A 26,888-nucleotide genomic window follows, 5' to 3' on the forward strand; every position below is an offset into this window, starting at 1 on the left:
CAAGAATTAAACCTTTTCTGTTGAACCTCTCCGAGTTCAGTATTTTTTGCTAGGAGTACGTAGACTCCTACAATATGCTGATTGGGTTCAATGAAGTAAAGTGGGAGAAGGCTTGTGTGGAGCAAAAACACCGACATATGCCAGCTGGACCGAATGGATCATCTGATTGACTAATTTAGATGACATTAATTTATCTAATAAAAGGAATGGCCCGTGTCTGTGCTGTACGTTCTATGTCATTCTATGGGAAATGCACAACAGATCAAAGTTTTCGGTGGAGGCACTTGGTCACATGAAGGTGCTGAGCACCCTGATGTATATCTTCAACATATTCTGTACTTATTACAAATTTCCAGCCTTCCTTTTATCATTAATAGATATCCAGTTGTTTCAATCAACAAATTGTCTTGAGTTTAAAGTCCTGAAGCAAAGATAGCTGCATTTTCCCGGTCTTTAGTGGGTGACAGGTATTGTCCTCCCAATCGCTAGGGGGCGCCATCCTATCGGGGTTCGGCGGGGCCGCCAAGTGACCGTGCGGAGGATGACGGGATGTTGGAGGACCTCCACATGTCGGAAGAGATGGTGTTAATAAAAGGTGAGGCAGCAAGGGACGCGTTGCTATCGCAACCAAAGGTTTTTTTTCGTCGCCCCAAATAACTTTACAATAATAAGATTGAGTTTATACATTGGGATTTGTAAGAGATCCTAGCGAGAGTCGCACCGTCAGTGAAAGTTGCTTTAATTTTACGGAGCGGAAAGTTCGCTTACATATCAGTCACTGCACGTCTAAAATTCATTGCGTGAAGCGCTTTGAGGCTCGGTATACATGTAAGCGCTGTGAATTCACTTATTTTTAATTGAGACTAATTTTAAAGCTGACAACTGTGTTTTTCTCCCTCAAATCTCCCAATCCTATCCTAAAGACACTGACTCTTGCTGGGTATAGTTCCACAGGTATCAGCAGCCCTCTGGTACCTCGCCAATGAGCCTAGAGAGTGAGGTTCCTCATGGTGCTGGACGTTGAAAGACATCATAGCTTACCCAATGTCCACAGGTCTACACTTTGCATCAGGAGTCATAGGATAGCGAACTGGAGTGGGAATCCTGACTAATGTTTATTCCCTTTTCTGAGCCCAGGGTGCAGAATCACAACTTACTTAGATCAGCTAACTCTATAGCTGAGCCATCTGAGCAAGCTCTCGCTGTATATTTAAATAATTTGTAGCCTTTGTGTTTTACTCAATGAATCTCACTCCCTGCATTAAAGGAGCTAGTGCATAACATACTGCAAATGCAACTTGACATTAATGGGACATTGTCTTAATGGAGTGCTTTGCAAGGTTTTTTTTGCCAAACAGCTAACAAATCAATTTGAAAATCATCATTGAGTCTCATGTATGTAAAATTACCTTAAATTGGTGTATGGCTCTTCTGGCTCATCTACCTCCAAGGAAGGTCTATCAGGCATATTCTCATTAAAATGTAGCTTTTTAAATCTGAGAACTAAAGTAGTTGCCCATCCTGTTTTGAGCCAGACAAGGCGGCTGGTAATTTTCATGAAAAAAACAGACAGTGGCAGTCCACTTTTCAACGAGCTGATTGAGAAAGAATGTTCCAACGTACGTCCCAAGGTTCCATGTTTGAGCTATGATTTGGGCTTTTTATCTCACCAAGAACTACAATGAAAGCACTACAACTTGCATTAAGCCCCTGGGTTAAGGAGAGAAACAGAATTTGCCAGGATTCATGCTCCAGATTGTTATCCAGCAACCTCTGTTGGAAAGAATGTGTGTAGATGTTGGCTGAGGATATAACTGAACTCAGTTGTGATCTCCCTACAGTTGAATATTCACTCTAGGTTTACACATAAAGAATGCTGACACATAAAGAATGCTTATGCAAATGGCCACTTGCATGAGGTACCAGAAGGTTGTCAGACATTTATAAATATGTCCCAGCAAGAGTCAATATCTTTGGAGATAGCAAAGGAGATGAAATAGACAGAGGAGAGGATAAAAAAAGAAAGCTCCAATCCAGAATCATTTTTTTAATTTATAAACGAATGTGGATTACAGCCTGGTTGTGGAGTACGTTGCCTCTCTGAGGTGCTGTTCCAAGGCGAGGTATTGAAGGGCAGGATACAGGTTCACACGCATATGTACTCCAAACCCTCTTCTCCTGTAAGTTCCTGATCTAAGCCTTGCAAATGGAGGGAAGTTGCTAACAGAGATGAACTGTTTCTCAATATGCTAAAAGGTAAATTCAGGGAAAATTGCTCAGAATATTTACAGAGTGCCACTGAAAGAAGCCTAGGAATAATTGCTCAGAATATTTACAGAGTGCCACTGAAAGAAGCCTAGGAATAATTGCTCAGAATATTTACAGAGTGCCACTGAAAGAAGCCTAGGAATAATTTGCCTCAGCACTGATTTCGTTGAGTGAAAAAGCTCAAGAAAAAATCCAAGAGAGTTTAGCAAGATTTTTATACTATATTGACTTGAACTGTAAAAAAACACTAGGCAGTGCAATTAAGAAATCTGCACATCCAAACTTAGGCCGTGTCTGGAGAGAGCATTTAGAGCTGAACAACGTTAAGGTGAAGTCTAATAATGGTTATAGATCTGCCACTGGTGCTGGTAGAGTGGTGAACAATTTGAGAGGAATTAAAAGCATTAGACAAGAAACGTACTGGATAAAATTAAGTTCAAGTTATTAACTCAAATTATTTATTTTCCCTTTTAGTGTATTAGTACCAAAGTAAATTATTAAATGTAATCCTTTATTGTACTGTCACTAATAGTCTATTTTCCTTTACAGTGAAATCTGCTGCTGTTGTATCCTTTTGGAATAAAATTTAGTTTCAGGCGCTGTCACCTCTCAATCCAGCCCAGTTCAGCTCTCTCAAAGCCAAGAATTGTAATACAAAATGTATTCCACAATGTACAAAGGGCAGTTAACATTTGGGGGTTGGGGAGTGGGGCATGGGGGGTTGAGGAGTCTACTTGTGAGTGAGTGAAGGAGGACCTCTTCAGAGGTAATACATTCTGCATTCCAATCTTCCACTTTGTGTTTTCTTGATTCATGACATCTTTAAGTAGTACAAAGGTGTTTTTCGCTCTCAGTTGTCTGTCCTTGCTAACTCCTGCGTAGGTCTAAGGGTAATGGCAGTCCTCCAGCATCTGGCTCAAATGGATTATTCTTCATTTGTGAGCAACCTCGGTATCCTGTTTGATTTTGAGCTAAGCTTCAAATCCCATATCTCATCTATTATCAAGACTGCTTACTTCCATTTCTACAACATTGCCTACTGCTGCCCTTCCTTAACTCATCCCCAATACAAATGAAACCCTTACTAATACTTATTTACCTCCAGACACAACTTCTCCAAAGTCCCCCTCACTGGTCTCAACCTCCAACCTACACACCTAAAGCTTGTTCAAAACTTTGCCACCCACATCTTGCCTCGCACTAAGGCCCTCTTGCTCATCACCCTTGTCCTCATTGACATCTATTGGCTCTTTGTCCTCCAATGCATTCAAATTCAAAATCCCTGTCCTTGTTTACATCCTCCTCTGACAACCCCCACCCCATCTCTGCAACCTCCTTCAGCCTGATGTCCCCCCCACCCCGAACCCTTCAGTCTTCCAACTCTGGCCGCCTGTGCATCCCATCCTCCCTCTGGTCCATCATCGATGACAAAGCCTTCAGCTGTCTCAGCCCAGCTCTCTGGAACACCCTCCCTAAGCCATTCTGGCTCACTACATCTTTCTTGCCTTTAAAGCCTCCTCAAAATGTATCCTTTTACCCATTCCTTTTGTTACTGCTTTTAACTATTGACTGCTTGTCATTTGTTTCATCTCTGGGAAGTGCCTTGGGACATTTACTTAAAGGAGCCATATAAATGCAAGTTATTGATCCCTCGTGGTGAGTGACAGCAGACTGTAGAGGGTATCACAGTCAAACCCGATCCTGTCCTTTACTGATGCACTTTCCAGCAAGGTCATTTGATGTACCGGGAGTGGGAATTGTGGCTGATTTTCCCCTCCTTACACAAGAAATGCTAAGATCAATTGTAGCAGCACCACTGCCATCTGAGTTAAGAACAGTTAACTAAGCACAGACCTGAGATTGAACCTGGACCTACCTGCTGCATATGGTACCCACACTGGGAGGTGCATTTACCCACTAAGCTATCAAGTCGCCTCTCGAAATTATTTTTAAAAATCTAGTAATAAGTGCAGGAATCCTTTTTAATACTCCTAAGTAGGCCACATGAACAATCTCCTCTCTGGGAATTAACATTTGCTATTTTAAATCCCATCACCAGGAATGCAGAATTGGACTCTCAGTGGTGTTTTAGGCTAATCTGCAAGGAGGCATTTAGTTAGTGTAAGATTGTATCTCTGTAACTCAATTACAAAGACAAAAGAATTGAGATTTTTCAGTCACTCTGGCGGTTCTCAGCTGTTTCTTACACAGATTGGAGGCTGCTGTTGTAGATACTTGTAACAGTTTATAATTGTTAGCAAGTTAGGATGTCATGTTTTACCAATTTTCTTAAAATTAATTCTCGCTATATGTGCGTCACTAGTAAGGCCAGCATTTATTGCCCATCCCTAGTTGCCCTTGAGAAGGTGGTGGTGGGCCGCCTTCTTGAACCGCTGCAGACCATGTTTGTGAGTGTACTCCCACAGTGCTATTAGGTGGGGGAGCTCCAAGATTTTGACCCAGCGATCCTGAAACTCCAGCAAGTTCAGAACACGGACAAGCAGTAGGATAGAGGCAGAGCTTAGGATGGAATCATGGCTTTGCTGGACTTCTGATTTTTGCCTTTTGGTGATCAAAATTCAGCAGAAACCCAAAGACGTCAATAACAACCCTGCATGGGGTGTGATTTCTTTGTTATGTGACGTGAAATCATAAATTAATTCTCAATACTCGCATTTATGATTTCAATGCACATAATGTGCAGCAGAAATTGTCCCCTTCTCATAAGACATTGAAAAAATGGACTTCTATTTTAAAAATTAGACTTTTGGTATCCAGTTTATCTCTGAACAATTTCCAGATGCCTGCTCAGAAACCCTGGGTGAGAACTCAGGACACTTGATCCTCTAAAATTGTCCAGTATGAATGTATCCGTAGTTTTCACTGCAGCAACATTCCTTAACCAGAATTGCAACAGCTTTCCTCCATCCCTCTACAGATGGTTTACTATTTCAATATATTTTATTATACTTTTTATTTTCTTGCCACTTTTCTAATGGTTATATACAAAAGTAAGTTTTACACTTGTAACTACTTTGCTATAACTATTTATAACCCTGATATTTAAAACATCGAGTCCAGAAATTAATTTTTTTTGATGTTTCAGGTCAGGTGTTCAGTTTCCCAGATGGTAATCTGGCCCTTGATTTGGTTCTTCTGATTCTCATGGTAATTCTGGAAGTGATAAGGCTAAATCACGGTAAGATGCTGCATTAAATTATATTGTACCATGCTATCTGACCTCTATGGCATTACTATGGGTAGCCTGGAGTTTGGGCACAGTTATGATGTTTAGTTGGAGTTGTGTTTAACCTGACCTGTCTTTTAAGACCAGTGCTCAGGAATTCTGAGGTAATTTTGGGGCTAATTGTTATTGCTGAAGAAAGTTTCCCTAGATTGGCTCCTTCCCTTGGGGAAGAGTCTCGGTTATCTATGTTTGAAGGACAGCAAGATTCAATTTATTTTTTCTACTTTTTCTTTTAAAAGTGAATTGTTGCTATTTCATAAATATTACATTTGAGCCAATCAGGTACAAGTTTGAAACATGTTTGCGTGTGTGACAAAGTGTGGTGCTTGCAAATGTGATGCTTTGAGGTGTGATAGATACGCACTAAATACAATACTTCATTCAGTATAAATGAGCAGATTTACCATTGCATTGTTCAATGTTCATAACAGGGTTGTTATGCCATGTAACACATGGTGGATTATCAGGGCTACAGTAATTGAATAAGTCAAATTGTGTTTTTGTTACATGTTGCTCTGGGATTTTTACCAGTGTTTTGGGGATCAAATTCCATAACTTTATCCAATTTTCGGTGGAAACTGTACATCAGTGGCTTTGATTCTCATTATACATTCCTTAACTAAGTACTCAATTTTTACTTTTTTTTTAAAAATAAGCTTTATTTCAAGCAGCCACTTTTAGAAATCAATTATAGATTCAAACAGGAAAACAATCAAGCATTTAACATCTAACAGTCAAAAGAAGTGTTTTAAAAATATTTTTAATTGAATTCTCAAAAGTGTACTTTTACATTCATATTTTATGAAGCCATTGTACATTTGATTGCACGCAGGTGGAGTGCATTGATATATCCAGGTTTCTTGGCATGACTCTGCACTTGGAGAAATACAAATAAGAATTGAAGCAATTTGTTTGGTCTTGGCTTCTAGGGATTAGTTAGGTCTCAAGACAGGGGAAAAAAAGTCCCTGCATACAAGTAGTTATGTTGGTTCAGGCCATTGTCCTCGATGGTCAGTGACCCCCATCCTTACTCATTTTATCCCACATGTTCTACAGCCATGTTTGTTTTGGGACGGTTTGCACTTCCCCTTGGGGAAGGGGAAGTGATTTACCTTCTTGCACTGGTAGTGAGAGTTGTGCTAGCCTGTTCATTGTGGGGCAGGGAGGGGTACCCTCACTCTCTTTTGGGTAGACCCAGCAAGCACTGCACTTCGTCCTGTCGAATTTCACGACCAGCCACGGTCCTTCTGGACTATGCTGAATGGCTTAATGCATGAGCAGGATTCGTGTAGGAGGATGCCATTCTGGATGCAGCCCCTCCATCTTGCCTTTGTGCATTTTACTTCAGCTGGTAGTGTTCAGGACCTGTCTCCATTCCTCCCGCCATTCCTCCTTCTTTAATGGATAGCCTGGAACTTGTTCCCTGCTTTCCTTAGGTTTTCTGTCATGTCTTTGGTCATGGAGGCGAGGACAGTGCACAGGGTGGACATTTGCCTACAAGAGACTGTTGGTGAGTGGAGGAAGAGTTCCAGAGGGGTTGACTGAAGTTGTAGTCTGCAAAGTATTGCAGGGATCTGGAGGTCGTGCCTCATCAGGTTATAGCAATATTGGTTATGCTGGGAGAGGTGAAATTTGTTGGCTAACTGGTGGAAGGACCTTATTTGGCCCTCGTAGAGGAGCTGAGCTTGTCTGGTAAATCTACTGGAGGTCAGTCCTTCTCAGAGCTTTCCATTTTGGCAGATGGTAGAGGGCACAGACTTCCCTCTAGGGTCATAGAAGCAGGCAACCCTTCCCACCATGTCACGGTGCAGTCCCTAAGGGAGGTGTACAACTGTGGGAAATCACAAAGAAGTCCTGAGGAATCACATTATTACTTCACCTCTACCAAGAGATATAAAGGAAAGATCCAGAACAAAAGAAAGCAGACTTAGAACCCCAACATAGGAGGCATCAAACAGACTAAAAGGGCTCCGATACAGATTAGAAGGGAAATACACAGTATATTATCCACAGATGCTGAAAAGATTCTCCGGTATACCAGTTACAAACAGGGTGACAAGCTGGGGTAGCTCCTTGCATACACCTTATGGTTGAAAATATATAACAGGACTATGGCATCAGTTAAGTAGGCTGATAATCTCACCATTTTTGACAAAGGATTTTGAATGATTTACAAACATATGAAAACCAAGAACAAGAAAAGACCAGCTGGTCTGTCAAGCCAATATCCACAAAGCTGCAGTTCCTGCAGGCGTCACTAGATAGTGATCAGGAGAGGGAATTTTTCCCTTTCCTAGCTCAGCTGTGCCGAGTCCAATTGTGCCCCCAATACTGCCCTGGTTGAAATCAGCCAAGTTAGCACAGACATGACTGGAACCCGAGACCTTCTGCTCTGTATGGCTTAGTACTACATTCGGCTATAGGGTTGCTTCAGGTATTCAATAAAGGGTTTTTTGTGCGTGTGACCTTAAATGTAATGGGTCTCCAGAGTCCAGGTGTTAAAGCTGCTTTGATTCTCTATCTTTTCCCCAGGTTTTAAAGGTAACCTGACTGAAGAGGCTGTTCCAATTGTAATTAGCCTGGTCTTGACAATTGGAAGTGTGATGCTTTCCCTGTACTTCTTGTTGTGGCAGACCTATGTGCTGAAAGCAGATGTAATAATCAATGCGATCCTTCTGGTAACCTATGGATTGGAGGGGATATTGGACATAATTGCAATTTCAACTTTTGCCAGGTAATTTGATCAATTTGCCTTGGCTCTAATTTAAGTCCTGATGTCAATGACACTGACACAACATTGATAGCTATTACCTGTTCACCTTTTGTCCAAGTATACACTATTTGGAAGTTTAAAGTACCTATTGACACCCTCTAACTATTGGCTCAGTTAGTAAAGGCAATGTTTAATTGAGCCGCACAGACCAGGTTCAATTCCTCTCGTATGTTCATTTCATTAAGGGTTGTATGAGTGTTACAATTGATATCAGCCAGGGTTCCCATTCCTGATCATGATCCAGTGATTCCTGTTGGAAACTACACATGTGGTTGAATACCCTGCCAACATTTTTTAAATGTAGTTGATTACTTTTTTGTGCTTTAGGTGAGGGCTGTAGTGCTGGTGAATAGAAAGCTTCCATTTTGAACATCCAATGTCACCATCCTATGTCAGATTATAGCATTGTTAGATGTAGAATAAAGACCCTCAACACTGCTTTGTACATACTCCAAGGTTGTGTATAGAATGGTTATATGCAGAGTAAAGCTCCCTCAATAATCCCTCAAGCACTCCTAGGTTGGCTTTATGATGGGTTAGATACAAGATAAAACCTCTACTTCAGCCCAGACATATGCTTCAGCCTCAGAAGCAAGCATCCCCCTACTGTAACATATTCCTATTTCTCACATCATCTAACTGTTGGCCTCTTGGAGTGAAAGTACCAATTCATACTGGACGTGTCTACTGGGAATTGGATTGTGAGCACCCAAACTCATTTCACATCGAACCCTTATAGCCAGAGCTGGATTAAAACTCATCCCAGAGTGTAACTGCTCTAAAACTCATCCCAGAGTGTAACAGTCCAACCCACTGATCCACATAGTACTCAGAGCCAACAATCACTGTCTTGGATGAGTTATTAGACGAGTGCCATGGAACCTTATCCAACAGGAGTCAATACCTTCAGCAGAGGAGGAAATTAGCAAAAAATAACTATTGAATGGAGACTAGGTGGTGCAGTGTTAGACGCTATCCTTTCACTGCTGGGATCTGGATTTGAATCCAGCCCAGATTTCTTCTTCTTAGGCAGTCCCTCGGAACCGAGAATGAATGGCTATCACCTAATAGAACTCTTATGTATTGACTTCACTTAAAGCTAGCAGAAATTGTTCTTCAGTGTCTTGAACTAGACTCACTATTCTCTTTGATATTGGCAGTACTGTGAAAAGGCAGGCATATTATAGTATTTCTTATTTTATATTTTGTCCAGGATCTACACATGAAGTGACTGGAATGATGCATCATTCGTTTGGGTCACCAAGACATTCCCACCATCTGGAGTTCTTTGCAGTTTGTGTCAAAATAGGATCAAAACAACAATTTTTAATTAAACTTTATTTTTGTGGGGGAATTTTGGGTAAGTTTCCCCTTTGTATTTCTGTCCCCCTTTGTCCATCTTATCTGACACCTGCAGCCAAAAGGATCCACAGGCTGCCCTCATGCTGCTGCTATTGCCCCCTGTGGTCCACCATCAAGAGGTGCCAGAGACTACCCTGCATTAACTCACTACTCTGAATTGCACTCTCCTCTGCTGAGAGACAATGCATCCTGCACTCAGTGGTGCTCAGATTGGGAGCTGGGCTGAACAGAGTGGGAGTTGAACCTGTATTTGCCCAAGCTTTGTGTTCCGCATGGAATGACAAATCATCGTGCTGAGAACATCGAGCACAAGATTTTTTCCTAAATTCAGCCCTGTTGGAGGAAAATGGAATTTCCTGAAGGGGATATGTTGTAAGCCTTAAGGATGCTTCTGATCATGAGTTGTAGCACAGTTTTATAATATAATTTGTGTCACAATAAAAGCATTTCTTTTATATGCAAATCTGGATTAAATTCTGGCTGTTCTATAGTAAGCTGTGCTTTTTACAGCTATCAACCACTGGGATGCAGTAGCGGATACATGGAAATTTTGTACTACGTCCCACTTGAACTGTGGACAAACACCCAGCAATACAATTCTTGATTCTGTACACTCAAACCAGGTTTGTAACCAGGTGAAGCACTGTCACTGGTGGTGGGGGGAGCAACTTGAGATGCTAAGTTAAATAGTTTTCCCTTACTGGTACTGTCACACTAAATAAACTTAGTAAAATACTGCTGTAACTTTCCAGCAGATTTCAGGTAGGCATAATTAGATAAACATCACTGGTCACTGTAGACTTATAGGCAAGTACATCTTTTTCCTCCAGTTTTTTCCCCCCCAGTTATGCAGTTCTGTTGGCAGCTATGGTCTTGTGGTACCTCGAACAGGTTGTTGTTGTAAGCGCCGAGACACAGACATCTGGCGGGCTATTCAAGTATGATCAACTCGATCCTCTCCGCTTTCTGAATTCCATCAGTGATCAGGAGCAAGAGATCTGACCACTATTTTATCTTTCTCACCCTTATTAATTTTTGATTTGGGGGAGAAGGTGATGCCAAACATAACCCTCTGCACTCAGCTAACTCAGCACAAACTATGGGTTGACCCTGAGTAACTCAGTACCACACCAGCCACATGCTACACCTAACCATCGAGCTAGAGTAACATTTTGGATGAAAAGATCATACCATCTTTCAGAAAACAGGCTTATTCATTTTCAAGGCACCAGCTTAAATCTGTTTTTTAAATACAAGATCATATATAGACCCAGTTCAGTGACAGATGTTGATAGAAGCCACTCAGTTCTGACACAGAACCATTCCTATTTCGGGGACTGGAACTTTGCTGGAGAAGATCCCATCAGCCCAGCACTCCTTATATACGTATAAAAAGATTGTGGTTCACTCACCTCAAAAAAAGCCAGTGGTACCTCAAGCTTTTTTAATGGTAACAAACTAGGTAATATTTGAATGTATGAATTTCTATAAGCTGCTGAATATATACATTTCCAAGAATTATTTTCACTTGAATAAAACCATCCAGTATCAGCAGTCCTTGTATGGGCAGTATAAACCCATTTTAGTTTTTGTTCTCAAAGAAATAATCAAGGGCAGGCTGCCCTATCCTCTGCTCCATGTTGTGGTTTTTGGTGAACTCCTTCAGCAAGGTCATCACTTCATTATCAAATTCTGGAGGAGTTGGCTTGGTTTCTGTTTGGTTGAAGGAGGAAAAAACAGAAGTCACAACAATCACGTAAACTATGGTGTGGCTAAGTTCCAGAATGACTACGAGACACAGTGGATCAAACCCAATACCCTCTTCAACCCACAAACAGCACAGTTCCTACCTAGTGATTAAATTCTGTAAAGAAAATTAAATGGTATGTGTGCAGTGGTTCGGACAAATTTCCTCCCTTTCCTTGACTTTTGGGGTACAACTCCATGATCTCCAGCAGCCCTCCAGTACCTCAGCAAAACTTTCATTCTTCACGTGTGAGCCTAGACAATGTGTATGTATTTGACTTTTAGCTGATTGAGGACCCCCCATCAGGAGTCATTGGATAACGATCAAGGGCAAACTGCTAATATAAGGACCTGGAAAAAAGTTATAAAACAAGCTGCAGATTCAAGCACAAAATGGTGCAATAGTAATGGTTGTTTTAAAACAAACTCTCAACTTCCTTAATGGCTGACTTTTGTGTAACAGCCAGACAGATAGAAATCATAGAATGAAACAGCACAGGAGGCTGCTATTTGGCCCATTGTGCCTATGCCAGCTCTTTGAAAGAGCTATCCAATTAGTTCCACTCCCCAGTGTTTTATAAAGGTTTAGCATAACTTCCTTGCTTTTGTACTCTATACCTCTATTTATATAGCCAAGGATCATGTATGCCTTTTTAAGTCATATGTGACTTTTAATCATCTAAACAAACCCTTCAATTGTGTGAAGCCCTGTAACACACTTCACCTCCAACAATGTATCTCATTGTACTTCCAAAGCCAAAGTCGATTCATTTTTTAAAATCATAAATCAACTGCTCACCTGAACAGCAACTCATCTAAATGAGACTGACACTGTTTGTATAACCAAGACCAATAAAGGAAAAAATACACACTGAATAATATGAAAGCTATTTACAAAGAATTGATTCACAGCATGTGCTGAGTTACCTGATCTCAGCTGGGATAGTGGTAGAGCTGTCACAATTAGCTTCAGTGCCAGTGAGATAAAGGATTCTCGCTCTTTAGCACTATGCCGTTATTCCTGTTCATAAGTGTCCATGTCAACAGTGGCATCCCTGGCCAATTTTTCCCTCTTGAGCTCAGAGACAGTGAGACTATTTATAATGCTCTTATCGATGTCCCAGTTGAGATCAGCTAACACAGTGTAGATCAGGGATCTTCCTGTTCTGTACACATTAGTACCATACACAACATGAAACATTTACCCACTGAACCATCGGAGGTTGGGATTTACTTTTGATGAAAGAAGTTAAAATGTAAAAAATTCAGAAGTCAATGATTTACCATGCAACAATTAGTTGCCTTCTAAACCCGGTTGGGGGGGGGGGGGGGGGGGAAAGGAGAGATGGGAGAACAGTTGTATCTGTACATACCGGTCATCCAGTAGTAAATGTCCCAGTCATTGCTTGGTTGATTGATTACTTTATCATACAAGCTCAGCTGCTTCGCTGTCATTTTATTCAGATATTTATTGGCAAAGAAGCTGAAATAAGAAAGTTATTGGGTATAATAGGTTGTAAGCAAAATACTGTTATCATTTCTAGCTGAATGACTCTGGCCAATGTACCATGTGGCACATTACTTAGCTAAGCAGAGCAGGAAGCACCCAGATTTGATTGAGTTTGCTTATCTCAGGCTGGCTAGAATGGGACACAATAATTGGTGTCAGTGCCACATTACTGAGGTAGGGTAAATTAGCCAAGGTTTCCAGTTTTGCTTAATATTCACAGACCCTGAATATAAATGAGCATGTCTGTACTTGGTGAAGGCAAGTATGGACGTGTCTGTAATGCCCATTTTAACAACTGAAGAACGGTATATCTAAAAGGCAGCACACCTTCAGTACTACACTGGAGTGTCATATTTGATTTTACAAATTTTGGGTCTGCACAGAGCGGGATTAAACAGAGTGGACTTGAACAGAGTGTTTTATTTGGAGAAGAGGGGGAAGGAGTTGCTGCTTTTTGCCTACACGACTTGTAGTGCTGTGTTATAGGTAGCTATATAATTTCAGTACCCTTAACTTAATCTAGATCAAGTAGTCAAGAAACTACACTGTAAACCAAGTTACCTAATTACAAATTTAATTAAATTTAATTAAATAAAACAAGGTCATATAGGGATGGCAGTGCAGGTTGTGTGTCGCAACAGCAGCATGTGGGAGTTTGTGGAGAGTATTGTGATCCTGGACAACCACGTTTGCAGTAAGTGCCTGCATCTTGAGGAACTTCAGCTCAGAATTTTTGAGCTGGAGTCTGAGGTGCAGACATTGCGGGGCATCAGAAATGGGGAGAGTTACCTGGACACTTTGATCCAGGAGCAGTCACACCCCTTAGGTTAGATAGTGGTACAGGTCTGGTTAGTGGTCTGGGACAGGAGGGTGTGACTGCAACTCAGGCAGGTAAGGGGACCCCAGGTGCAGTGCTGGAGGAGCCTCAGCTTTTGCTCTTGTCCAACAGGTATGAGGTTCTTGCTGCCTGTGTGGATGAGGGAAAAGCCTGCAGGATGGATGAGCAAGCTGAACGTGGCACCATGGTGCAGGAGGCCATTCAAGTGGGGGGCAGTGAAAGGGAATGTAGTTGTGGTAGGGGACAGTATAGTCAGGGGGATAGATACTGTTCTCTGCAACAGCGACCGAGAGTTCCGAAGGTTATGTTGCCTGCCCGGTGCCAGGGTTAAAGACATCTCCTTGCAGCTGGAGAAGAACTTGAAGTGGGAGGGGGAGGATCCAGTTGTCATGGTCCACGTAGGAACCAACGACATAGGTAGAACTAGGAATGAGGTTCTGCTGAGGGAGTTTGAGGAGCTAGGATCCAAATTAAAAAGCAAATTCTCAAAGGTAATAATCTCTGGATTGTTACCCGAGTCATGCACAAATTGGCATAGGGACAAACAGATTAGAGGTTTAAATGTGTGGCTCAAAGAGTGGTGTGGGAGGAAGGGGTTTCAGTTTATGGGGTACTGGCACCAGTACTGGGGAAAGAGGGAGCTGTTCCGTTGGGACGGGCTCCACTTAAACCGGGCTGGGACCAGTGTCCTGGCAAACCAAATAACTAGGGCAGTAGACAGGGCTTTAAACTAATGAAGGAGGGGTAGGAGGATTCAGGAAAGAGTAAATTTAAAAGCAGCGAGAGAAATGTCAAGGCTCTAGAGCAGAGTAGAGTTTGGGGTAAAAATAAGCAGAGTGGGTCAGGAAGGGACAGAGAGAGTAACAAAGGTAATAAGGCATCAGTGATGAGGGTGACATCAGTGAAAAATAGAAATAAGTCAAAGCTAAAGGCACTATATCTGAATGCGTGAAGCATTCGCAACAAAATAGATGACTCAATAGCGCAGATAGAAATGAACAGGTTTGATCTAATAACCATAACAGAGACATGGTTGCAAAGTGGCCAAGGTTGGGAAATAAATATTCCAGGATACTTAAATTTTAGAAGAGATAGGCAAAATGGAAAAGGAGGAGGAGTAGCCCTGATAATAAAGGATGGGATAAAGACAGTAGAGAGAAAGGATCTTAGTTCCGAAAATCAAGAAGTAGAATCAGTTTGGGTGGAGCTAAGAAACAGCAAGGGGCAGAAAACATTGGTGAGAGTTGTTTATAGGCCCCCAAACAGTAGTTCTAATGTAAGGCAGAGTATAAAGCAGGAAATTAGAGGCACATGTAACAAGGATAATAGAGTAATCATGGGGGACTTTAATCTACATATAGACTGGGCAAACCAGTAGTGTGGAGGACGAATTCATGGAATGTATGCAAGATAGTTTTCTAGATAAGTATGCTGAGGAACCAACTAGGGAACAGGCTATTTTAGATCTAGTATTGTGCAATAAGAAAGGGTTAATAACCTTGTAGTAAAGGGGCCTTTAGGGAAGAGTACCATAATATGATAGAATTTTATATTGAGTTTGAAAGTGATTTAGTTAAATCCGAAACTAGGGTCTTAAATCTAAACAAAGCAAACTACGTAGGTATGAGGGGCGAGTTGACTACGGTAGATTGGGAAACTACATTAAAAGGTATGATGGTAGAGAAGCAATAGCTAGCATTTAAAGAATTAATACATAATTTACAGCAAATATATTTTCCTTTAAGGCACAAAATCCCACAGGAAAAGTGGTCCAACCGTGGCTAACGAGAAGTTAAAAATAGTATTAGATCAAAGGAAGAGGCTCATAATGTTGCCATAAAGAGTAGTAAGCCTGAGGATTGGGAGGATTTTAGAATTCAGCAAAAGAGGATCAAGAAGTTGATAAAGAAAGGAAAAATAGAATAGGAGAGTATACTAGCGAGAGACATAAAAACAGACTGTAAAAGCTTCTATAGCTATGTAAAAAGGAAAAGATTAGTGAAAGTAAATGTGGGTCCCTTACAGGCTGAGACAGGAGAAATTATAATGGGGAATAAGGAAATGGCAGAGAAATTCAACAAATACATTGTGTCTGTCTTTACGGAAGAAGGCGCAAAAAACTTCCCGGAAACAGTGGAGAACCAAGGCTCTAGCGAGAATGAGGAACTGAAAGAAATTAGTATTAGTAAAAAAAAATTACTGGAGAAATTAATGGAACTGAAAGCCAATAAATCCCCATGACCTGATGGCCTACATCCTAGGGTTTTGAAAGAGGTGGCTATAGAGATAGTGGATACATTGGTTGTCATTTTCCAAAATTCCATAGATTATAGAATGGTTCCCGCGGATTGGAAGGTCGCAAATGTAACCCCACTATTTAAGAAAGGAGGGAGAGAGAAAACGGGGAACTACAGACCAGTTAGTTAGCCTGATATCAGTAGTAGGGAAAATGCTAGAATCTATTATTAAGGATGTGGTAACAGGGCAATTAGAAAATAATAATAGGATTGGGCAGAGTCAACACGGATTTATGAAAGAGAAATCGTGTTTGACAAATCTGTTAGAATTTTTTGAGGTTGTAACTAGCAGTATAGATAAGGGGGAACCAGTGGATGTGGTGTATCTGGATTTTCAGAAGGCATTCAATAAGGTGCCACACAAGAGGTTATTAAACAAAATTAGGGCTCATGGGATTGGGGGTAATATACTAGCATGGATTGAGAATTGGTTAACGGACAGAAAACAGAGACTAGGAATAAACGGCTCATTTTCGGGTTGGCAGGCTGTAACTAGTGGGGTACCGCAAGGATCAGTGCTTGGGCTTCAGCTATTCACAATCTATATGAATGATTTGGATGAGGGGACCAAATGTAATATATCCAAGTTTGCTGGGTGGGAATGTAAGTTGTGAGGAGGATGCAAGGAGGCTTCAAGGGGATATAGACAGGCTAAGTGAGTGGGCAAGTACATGGTAAATGGAATATAATGTGGAGAAATGTGAAGCTGTCCACTTTGGTAGGAAAAATAGAAAAGCAGAGTATTTTTTTTAAATGGTGAGAGATTGGGAAATGTTGGTGTTCAGAGGGACCTGGGTATCCTTGTACATGAATCACTGAAAGTTAACATGCAGGTACAGCAAGCAATTAGGAAAGCAAATGGTATGTTGGCCTTTATTACAAGAGGATTTGAGTATAAGAGTAAAGACGTCTTACTACAATTATATAGGGCCCTGGTGAGACCACACCTGGAGTATTGTGTACAGTTTTGGTCTCCTTACCCAAGGAGGGATATACTTGCCATGGAGGGAGTGCAACAAAGGTTCACCAGACTGGTTCCTGGGATGGGGGGGATTGTCCTATGAGGAGAGAGTGAGTAGACTAAGCCTATATTCTCTAGAATTTAGAAGAATGAGAGATGATCACATTGAAACATACAAAATTCTTACAGGGCTTGACAGGGTAGATGCAGGGGGGATGTTTCCCCTGGCTGGGGAGTCTAGAACCAGGGGTCACAGTCTCAGAATAAGGGGTCGGCCATTTAGGACTGAGATGAGGAGAAATTTCTTCACTGAGGGTGGTGAATCTTTGGAATTCTCTACCCCAGAGGGCTGTGGAGGCTCAGTTGTTGAGTATATTCAAGATAGAGATCGATAGATTTTTGAATATTAAGGGAATCAAGGGATATGGGGATAGTGTAGGAAAGTGGAGATGAGGTAGAAGATCAGCCATGATCTTATTGAATGGTGGAGCAGGCTCGAAGGGCCAAATGGCCTACTCCTGCTCCTATTTCTTATGTTCTTAACTCTTGGTGTTAGGCTTCAGCCCACAACCTTCTAACCCAGGGGTGAGATGGATACCAACTGACCTAAACTAACTGTAGCATACCAAATTCTTTTGACATAAATAATACTGACATATCTAACATCCTCTCCTTAATAAAAAGCAACAAACAGATTGCAATGGCAATAATGAAGCAACAATGGGATTCTTTGGGATCATTTATAATTTAATTAATCCTTCTGGTTCCAGCAGATTGAACCTGTTTTATTCTGGGTAAACGATCTTCTTGAATTTGTCTGAATTTTGGGGGTAATTTATCAGAATTGTTATGTTGCGAATACCAGTTTATTGTAGGTTTCATTCATTATGTCACAAGCACATCAGTACATAGCTGGTGCAGAATAGCTCCAAATGCTATATTAGTAGCGATTCATTGCATATGACAGCACAGCATCATCCAGGGATTATTCAGCTTCACATTTAAGCCATTTGTTCTTATTCAATGTCATACATCTCTGACTAATTTTTTTTTGTCAGTAGTGGGGGACTATTTTCTATTTCGGGCATCAGTACCAGTATCAAATATTCTCAGGTCAGGTGAAATGCAGAGTAAAACTCCCTCTACACTGTCCCAAATAGCACTCTCAGGTCAGGACAAGATATGGAGTAACACCTAATCAGGCAGAGTGCCACTAGAAACACTAGGAAAAAAAGCAGTACAACCAGGTAACAATACCTTAGCCAGATAGTTAAAATGGTGAAGCAGATGGTAACTCAGAGTCAGTACCCAGACTTCAAGGGTTAAGTTACGAGGAGAGATAACACAAATTAGGGTTGTATTCACTAGAATGTAGAAGGTTAAGGGCTGAGCTGATCGATGTTTTCAAGATATCAAGGGGAACAGATAGGGTAGATAGAGAGAAACTATTTCCGCTGGTTGGGGATTCTAGGACTGGGTGCATAGTCTAAATATTAGAGCCAGACATTTCGGGAGTGAAATTATGAAACACTTGTACACACAAAGGGTGGTAGAAGTTTGGAACTCTCTTCCGCAAACGGCAACTGATGCTAGATCAATTGTTAATCGAGATTGATGGCTTTTTGTTAACCAAAGGTATTAACGGATATGGGCCAAAAGTGGGTCTCTGGAGTTAGGTCGCAGATCAGTCATGATCTCATTGAATGGTGGAACAGGCTCGAGGGGCTGAATGGCCTATTCCTGTTCCTGTGTTCCAATCCATCTTCAAATTCAAGGTCCACTTTTACCTCAGTATGATGCAGTTCTCTAACATTCCTCGCTTGCGGCTCTCATATAGCAGGCGCGCTCGCTTTGTATCCAATGGCTCATTGGTTCGTTCTTCCCATGGAGGCAGCGGTATCTGAATAATGTCCTTCATATCGTCATCAGGAGTATCTCCATGATATGCTCGGACAGAGCAAGCACCGAGTATGGCCCTTGTAACTCTTTGTCTGGACAGGCTCAGAACCTGTAGAGGAACAAGGTGGAGATTCTGTCAAGCCTCTGTATATTAATCCCTTCCTCACCACTTGTATATGTCTTGATCATCAAGTTCATGAGTGTCAAAGAAACTGAAATTGGAGCCGGTTGGAGCCGATTACCATAGTTAACAAAACTCCCCCATTAATATTTTTGTCCAAGTTAAAGTTACCGTGATGATGCATTGAGTAGTCTGCCTGATTGTATTACCAGTGTTTAGTGAGTCACCTACAAATTGTGATATAGCGTACATAAGATATTGCAGATGGAAATAGATGTATGCTCGCATATCTCCCTTCTTGAGTTGGAAATTACACTTGTTACAAGCATATATCTCTATCTCACACACGTTTAGGCACATATTGATTGGGTGCAGTTAAAACAACTACTTTTATTCAGTCGTGGTGGGTTCAACGAGGCCAGCCCATCACCGCCAGCAACAATACAAGTCAGCAAAAAGTCACAGATATAATTTAAAAAGCTACATTTTGCTCACCTGTTTTACATAAACAAAAGCATATGTAACAGAAAATGCTGGAAATACTCAGCAGGTCAGGCAGCATCTGTAGAAAGAGAAACAGAGTTAACGTTTCAGGTCGATGACCCTGCCAGTTCTGATGAAGGGTCATTGACCTGAAACATTAACTCTGTTTCTCTCTCTATAGGTGCTGCCTGACCTGCTGAGTATTTCCAGCATTTTCTGTTCTTATTTCAGATTTCCAGCATCTGCAGTATTTTTGCTTTTGTAGTAGCATATGAAACAGGTTATGGCTTGCTGTTTTAACAGTTTTTCTAAGCACAGCTTTAAATAACAATTTGCATTTATGTAGCACCTTTAACATAGAAAAACATCCCAAGGTGCTTCAGAGGCATAATCAAATGAAAATGGTTGCTGAGCCAAAGAATAGGCTATTAGGAAGTGTTGACTAAAAGCTTAGTGGAAAGGAGAGATTTTAAGGATGGTAGTAAAGCAGGTGAGAATGGAGGAGGTGTTTAGGGAGGAAATTCCAGAACATGGGGCCAAGACAACTGATGCAAAGTTTGGAGGGGGTGGCGGGGGGTTGTAGGGTTGGTGGATAAGGAGGGGCAAGACCATGAGGGATTTAAACACAAGGATGAGAATTTTAAATTGTAGCATTGAGGAACTGGGAACCAACGTAGGTCAGCAAGAACAGGGGTGATGGGTGAGCGAGACCTGGTGTGGGATAGGATACGGATGGCAGAAATTGCAAACAGTCTAGTTCTGCCTGAGACAATGGCTGGGTAGGAAGTTGCAATCCTTGACGAGGGTACAGTATTTGTAGTTGGGGCAGAGGACGATGTCTTCCCAATGTTTAACTGAAAGAAGTTGCGGCTCACCCACGAATGGATATCGAATAACAGTCTGACAACACAAACAGCGAAGGGGTCGAGAGAGGTGATGTAGAGGGAGAGATGGGCGTCGGCAGCGTACATCTGGAAGCTGATCCCATATCCGTGGATGATGTCAGCAAGGGGCAACATGTAGATGAGGAAAAGGAGGGGGGTCAAGGATAGATCCTTGTGGAACTCTAGAGATAACGGTGCAGGGCTGGAATGAGAAGCTATTGCTGAAAATGCTTTGGCTAAGGTAAGATAAGGGTAGCAATCACACTAAACTATACAACGGAGGAAAGGCATTGAAGGAGGATGGTATGGTTTGCCACGTCAAAAGGCTATAGAGAGGTCAAGGTGAGGTAATGTACCACAGTCATAGAGGATATCATTTGTAACTGACCTATTGCCTGAAGAACAAATAAATTGGCCTCACCCAGTGTTTAGAGCACAGAGGAAGGCCATTTGGTCATTGTACTATGTCAGCTCTTTGCTACAGTAATCCAAGAAGAACCCCGTTGCCCTGCGCTCTCCTCGTAGCTCCGTATCTTCTTCTGCTTCAAATATTTATCCATTTTTCACTTGAGAGGTTACAGTCTCTGCCTTTATGGCAAAGCATTCCATGTTCAACTGATGACTTCTTGTCACCAACTCCCCAAACAAAAGAAACAGTCTTTCTCTATTCACTCTAATCAAACCCCTTCATAATTTTACAAACCTACTGTCACATTTTACAATTATTAATCACGTTAATCATGGAAAGGATCTGTGAATGAGTTATGTTTTAAAACAAAATGAATTTACACAGGTTTAAAAAAAATCCACAGGCTACAGCCATTCAAGTTGCATAAATAAAACTAGATGAGCCAGCTGTGAAATATCATGGTTAAAGTATATTTTAAAGGAGGCTTTTCAAGGTAGGGAGGGTTGTAATGAAGAGTTCAGTGAAAGTGTTCCAGAGTGTGGGTACAATATAGCTGAATGGTAGAGTGAAGGGTAATCCACACATTGTAGATCAGAGCTGGATGAACAATAATATAGGTTTTGATCATAGAATCTTACAGCACAAGAGGCTGTTCAGCCCATTGTGCCTGTGCCGGCACTTTGAAAGAGCTATCCAATTAGTTCCACTCCCCTGCTCTTTCCCCAGAGCCCTGTAATTTTTTTCCCTAAAAGTATTTATCCAGTTCCCTTTTGAAAGTTACTATTGAATCTGCTTCTACCTCCCTTTCAGGCAGTGCATTCCAGATCATGAACCATTTTAAACACACGGGGTTCTGACGAAGGGTCTTCGACCTGAAACGCTGACTCTGTTTCTCTCTCCACGGATGCTGCCTGGCCTGCTGAGTGTTTCAGTGTTTTCTGTTGTTATTTTAAACACACGGGGCTCTGAGTAAAACTGAAATTCTTCCCCCAGCTGATCTGTTGTGTTTTTCCAACATTTTCTCTCATTTCAGATTTTTAGTTTTTGTATTATTTTCTTTTTATCGTGATATTAAATTGGCATGTTCAAGGCAACTGGCTTACAGCTTTCATAGAAAAACAGAATGAATTGTGACATGTGATCCCCAAATCCCAGAGTCGCGCATAATGAAGACAGAAATAAATCGGGGACCACCGAGAATTAGTTTTGCCCTTTCATTCACTGCATAGGAACAGGGAGTAGGCCATTCAGCCCCTCGAGCCTGTTCTGTCATACAATTCGATCATGGCTAATATTGTATCTTAACTCCATCTACCTGCCTTGGTTCTGTAACCCTTAATACCCTTGCCTAACAAAAACCTATCAATCTCAGCTTTAAAATTTTCAATTCACCCAGCATCCACAGCCTTTTGAGGGAGTAAGTTCCAGATTTCCATTACCCTTTTGTGTAGAAAAAGTGGTTCCTGAATGTTGTAGCTTTATTTTTCAGATTTTGCCCTCTTGTTCTGGATTCCCCCACTAGAATAGTTTCTCCAAATCTATCCTATCAAATCCCTTAATCATTTTAAGGACCTTGGTTACATCAACCTGCAACCTTCTGAATGCAAGAGCATACAAGCCAAGTTTATGCAACAACCAATCCTCATAATTTAACCCTTTTAGCCCCGGTATCATTCTGGTAAATCTGCAACCCCCTCCAAGGCAAAAATATCCTTCCTGGGAGTTGAGTGCCTCTGTTTTTCTGCCGTTTTCACTCACACTCTGCACCACCGACATCCTCCACCTTCTCCCAGGTAGCAGAACAAGTGGCACCTTCTTCTGACCCTGCAGGTTACGGCCGTGGCGCAACCCAAAGGCTATCCCCGGTAGCACACAAGCCTTGGTCCAGGTAGTTTCTCCGGCTCCCCCGGATTTACGGGAAGTGGCGCTGGCGAGAGGAGGATAATCGCGAACTATGATTTGGTAATTTGACAGGCAGTTCCGTGCTGGAAGGCCCTCTGTCCTAGGGTCCTGCCAGCTGCAGGCAAGGTGAGAGGGGCGGAAGTCGGCTCCGGGTGTCATCAGCGGGGCGGAAGTATGCCTGTGTCCGCCGGACAGGTGGGTCCGTGTCGCCGACGCGGCCCGGTCCGTCCCGTCCCGTCCCTGAAAGGTGTCCGGGTGTTTAATTGTCCGTGTGCGCGCGGCGCGGCTAGGGGAATGGCCGAGGGAGCCGATCTGATCGACATTTACGCGGATGAAGAGTTTAACCAGGTGGGTGAGCAGGAGATCCGGGGCATGGGAGGCGAGCCGAGTTGGGGGCAAGTGGAGAGATTAAGCCGAGGCTTGGGAAGGAGGGAGTGCCTGGTAAGCGGGGATCTGCGCTGCAGGCCTCGGGTCGTGGCTCGAGTTAGGGGAGCCGGGAGAACTCCTTTCCCGGGCCCATCAGCTGAGCGAGCCGCTACCGCAGAACCTGCAGCTTAAAATCAGCACGGACTCGAGTCCTGGTGGCTTTCAGAGGAGAAAAAAAAAACAAATGTTGGAATCCACTTTTACCGAACTTAAATCCGAAGAGTGGGGGTTGGCCCTGGATCTTTTTATATTGAGAAGTTTTAAAATATTTATAGAAACAATATTTACCAATTAGATTTGTGAAATAAAAACTGTTGATGTGTTAAGGTTAGAAATGACTATCGATGGGTGCAGCTTGCTAATAGCCCATTTAAAAAATAAATAAAATGACATACTGGAAATCTGAAATTAAACATAAAATGCTGGCAATGCACACACCGGTATGCCGACATCTTAGAAAGGGAAAAGGCAGGTTAATGGTTTGGATTTTCATCCTTGAGATCTGAATTATTTGCTGATGTGTTTGTTGAACGTTTATATAGTTTGTTAGCTGCTCTACGTTCGTGGCAGCACGTTTGCAGTGCAGCAAACGGTTGTTCCTGAGATTATTCCAACCATTTATCGTTCTTTGAGGAAAAAAATATTTTTTGTAAAGATTAAAAAGGGAAAAATAAAAAATTGCAAATTTGAAATAAAACCCAGAAAATGGTGCAAATTGACATTTTACATATTCACGCAGTATCTGAGAAGAGAAAGGCAAGTTAATGTTTTGGATGGAGACCTTTCATCAATCATGGAAAGCAAAGGCCTCCAACATCGTTCCAACCAAAGTCAATGTAAACTTCTAATAACAGTATTTCTTTCCCATGGGTGCTCTGTAACTCTGAACATACTCATAGCAACTTCAGCGGTTGGCTGTTTTCTTGCCAGATTCTCCCATTCACATTCCATTTTGCTTCTTTACAGGATTGAGGTGTTTTAATCACCTTTTACTTTCTGGTACATTTTGTTGACTCTGATTTTTCTGTTCTTTATGGCTGTCATCGTGGCAATGGGGATGTTAAGGACACTTTATGTTAAAGTACATCTCAGTACTGGTCCCTTGAACATAGAAGATAGGAGCAGGAGTAGGCCATTCGGCCCCTCCAGCCTGTGCCGTCATTTAATGAGATCATGGCTGATCATCCAAATTCAGTACCCTGTCCCTGCTTTTTCCCCATATCCCTTGATCCCTTTAGCCTCAAGACATATATCCAACTCCTTCTTGAATATATTTAATGAATTGGCCTCGTCTGCCTTCTGTGGTAGAGAATTCCACAGGTTCACCACTCTCTGGGTGAAGAAATTCCTCCTCATCTCACTCCTAAATGGCTTACCCCTTATCCTTAGACTGTGACCCCTGGTTCTGGACTCCCTGCCATCGGGAACATCCTTCCTGCATCTAGTCTGTCTAGTCCTGTTAGAATTTTCTAAGTTTCAATGAGATCCCCTCTCATTCTTCTAAACTCTAGCGAATATAAGCCTAATCGACCCAATCTCTCCTCATACGTCATTCCTGCCATCCCAGGTATCAGTCTGGTGAATCTTTGCGGCACTCTCTCCATGGCAAGAACATCCTTCCTCAGATAAGGCGACTAAAACTGCACACAATACTCGAGGTGTGGTCTCGCCAAGGCTCTTTACAACTGCAGCAAGACATCCTTGCTCCTCTACTCAAATCCTCTCGCTATGAAGGCCAACATACCATTTGCCGCCTTAACCGCCTGCTGCACCTGCATGCTTACCTTCAGCGACTGGTGCACAAGGACACCCAGGTCTCGTTGCATTTCCCCTTTTCACAATCTATTGCCGTTCAGATAATAATCTGTCTTCCTGTTTTTGTCACCGAAGTGGATAACCTCGCATTTATCCACATTATAGTGCATTTGCCATGCATCTGCCCAATCACCCAACCTGTCCAAATCATACTGGAGTTTCTCTGCATCCTCCTCACAGCACACACGCCCACCCAGCTTTGTGTCGCCTGCAAACTTGGAGATATTACATTTAGTTCCCTCGTCTAGATCATTTATATATATTGTGAATAGCTGGGATCCAAGGACCGATCCCTGCGGTACCCCACTAGTCACTGCCTGCCACTCGGAAAAAGACCCGTTTATTCCAACTCTTTGCCAACCAGTTCTCTATCCAAGACAGTACCTTACCCCCAATCCCATGTGCTTTAACTTTACACGCTAATCTCATATGCGGCACCTTATCGAAAGCCTTCTGAAAGTCCAAATACACCACATCCACTGGTTCTCCCTTATCTATTCTACCAGTTACATCTCAAAAAATTCCAGTAAGATTGCAGGTGCAACATGATGGGATGAATAAAAAAAGTGATAATAATAATGATAGATGAAAAAAAAGGTTCCATTCAAAAAGATTTTTAAAAAATCAGTAATTTGTTTTTAGAGAAACAATTGTTTTTGAGACCCAGTGGAAGCCAATAGTCTATCCCACTTCAGAAGGAGTTGTATAGTTCTATAATGAAAGAAGCAAGTGAGGGTTTTGAGAGCGACTATATGGAACCATTGGATCAGCTTGCAATGGCTTTTTTTCCCAGTCCTGTCCTAAGACTTGCATTAATTGAAATATACATTCTTAAATGCAGATGATGATCTGGGACCTCCCCTTCCCTTTAAATATTACTTTAGTCCTCCAGCTGTTTTCTCAGCAGGGAATCTAAATTAGGCATGCAATAGGTGCTTCTGTAATGAACTAATTAGAGAATTCTAACAGAATTTTGTACTTAATTTAAAATCAAACCAACTTATTACATACCTTTTCAGTTGCTCATAGCAGGTGTATCTCTGCTTGTATTTTCTTGGGCTGCAGAGAAACGTATCATGGAGCCTCGGGTCATGTACGAATTTAAATTCATGTTCCCATTAATTTGTATATATCAAACATTGCTGATACGAACACATCTTGGTGTTCAGGTTTAGAATTTGCCCACCAATTAGCAACAGCCTGTTCCAAACATCCAGCCTCTCAAAATTCAAACAGGACAAACCAAATAAGAAATATAATGGCAAATAGGACTTCGTCAGCTGGGCTTCAAGGTCCAGATTGCCCGGTCTCGGGGATGGTTGGGCACACTTTACTCTAGGCTGCAGGTTGGACATCCCTGGTCTGCAGTTTTATTGGCCTGGTGAAGTGTATTTACTGCTTGGAATGCCTGCTCGGTGAGCAGTGCTGTGGACCCAGAATCATGGCTGAGGTGAAAACATTTTTAGGCTTGATAGCTCTTTCATAAATTAATTTATTCTTTCTATATAAAAATGTTGAGAGTGTGTCATACTTCAATGTTCCAGGTGTCAAATGTATATTTGATAAATAAAGGTTGTCATTTTATTCTGAGGTTTATTATAGGTTGATTTCTGTTGGTGAGGGAAGTTTGCAGGTTGAGCTGGAAATTTACAAGCATCTGGAGCACCACAAATTTTCCTCGCCGACGGGAATTAAATTCTAATTTATTTACAGCAATTAGACTTTGTGTCCTCAAACACAGCTAGATTAAACACAGCTCCACCGTACTTAACAGTATGTCTGTTACACGGTATAATTGTCTAGAATTTACAGCACAGAAACAGGCCATTTGGCCCAACTAGTCTATGCCAATGTGTATGCTCTAAACGAACCTCCTCCCACTCTCCTTCATCTCACCCTATCAGCATATCCTTCTATTCCTTTCTCCTGGCTGTACTTATCTAGCTT

General features: G+C 41.8%; 3 protein-coding genes across 6 annotated transcripts in view; 2 read left to right on the forward strand and 1 right to left on the reverse strand.

The window, feature by feature from the left end:
- Positions 1-358: 358 nt before the first annotated feature.
- LOC147106690 (transmembrane protein 80-like) lies at positions 359-9,636 on the forward strand. Of its 3 annotated transcripts, XM_086007741.1 has the most exons (5): positions 2,783-2,834; positions 5,186-5,279; positions 5,375-5,467; positions 8,048-8,249; positions 9,502-9,636. In XM_086007741.1, exons 2-5 carry the CDS (start codon positions 5,207-5,209, stop codon positions 9,512-9,514), a joined length of 381 nt encoding a protein of 126 aa, XP_085863867.1. In that variant the 5' UTR covers positions 2,783-2,834; positions 5,186-5,206; the 3' UTR covers positions 9,515-9,636. The 3 variants fall into 3 exon arrangements, with proteins under 3 accessions (XP_085863866.1, XP_085863864.1, XP_085863867.1); XM_086007740.1 differs by lacking the exons at positions 2,783-2,834; positions 5,186-5,279 and adding an exon at positions 359-595; XM_086007738.1 differs by lacking the exon at positions 9,502-9,636 and having other exon boundaries at positions 614-2,834; positions 8,048-8,253.
- Positions 6,257-22,859, reverse strand: sdhaf2 (succinate dehydrogenase complex assembly factor 2). Its single transcript, XM_086007737.1, has 4 exons — positions 22,557-22,859; positions 18,790-19,010; positions 12,770-12,879; positions 6,257-11,363 (listed from the first exon to the last, which is right to left on the reverse strand). The coding sequence occupies exons 1-4, from the start codon at positions 22,857-22,859 to the stop codon at positions 11,233-11,235; spliced, it is 765 nt and encodes a 254-aa protein (XP_085863863.1). The 3' UTR covers positions 6,257-11,232.
- The window catches only part of LOC147106692 (cleavage and polyadenylation specificity factor subunit 7-like), a 62,114-nt gene continuing 58,035 nt past the window's right edge, over positions 22,810-26,888 (forward strand). For both annotated transcript variants that reach the window (XM_086007735.1, XM_086007736.1), the window contains exon 1: positions 22,810-23,048. In XM_086007735.1, the coding sequence (XP_085863861.1) occupies positions 22,875-23,048 (174 nt within the window). In that variant the 5' untranslated portion in view covers positions 22,810-22,874. The remainder of the gene's footprint in view (positions 23,049-26,888) is intronic.

This window comes from Somniosus microcephalus, chromosome 15 (assembly GCF_052327205.1).
Source record: "Somniosus microcephalus isolate GS21.2 chromosome 15, FLI_Smic_1.0, whole genome shotgun sequence".
Lineage (NCBI taxonomy): Eukaryota > Metazoa > Chordata > Chondrichthyes > Squaliformes > Somniosidae > Somniosus > Somniosus microcephalus.

What these genes read in the sequence shown, in the direction of transcription:
- LOC147106690 (XM_086007741.1), top strand. Translation starts at nt 5,207, where the DNA reads ATGGTTTACTATTTCAATATATTTTATTATACTTTTTATTTTCTTGCC. An exon ending in TCTAATGGTTATATACAAAA is followed by an intron (nt 5,280 to 5,374) that starts GTAAGTTTTACA and finishes TTGATGTTTCAG; the next exon opens with GTCAGGTGTTCAGTTTCCCA. An exon ending in AGTGATAAGGCTAAATCACG is followed by an intron (nt 5,468 to 8,047) that starts GTAAGATGCTGC and finishes TCTTTTCCCCAG; the next exon opens with GTTTTAAAGGTAACCTGACT.
- sdhaf2 (XM_086007737.1), bottom strand. Translation starts at nt 22,859, where the DNA reads ATGACACCCGGAGCCGACTTCCGCCCCTCTCACCTTGCCTGCAGCTGG. An exon ending in GGATGTCGGTGGTGCAGAGT is followed by an intron (nt 19,011 to 22,556) that starts GTGAGTGAAAAC and finishes GTTCCTCTACAG; the next exon opens with GTTCTGAGCCTGTCCAGACA. An exon ending in GAGAACTGCATCATACTGAG is followed by an intron (nt 12,880 to 18,789) that starts GTAAAAGTGGAC and finishes TTCTTATTTCAG; the next exon opens with CTTCTTTGCCAATAAATATC.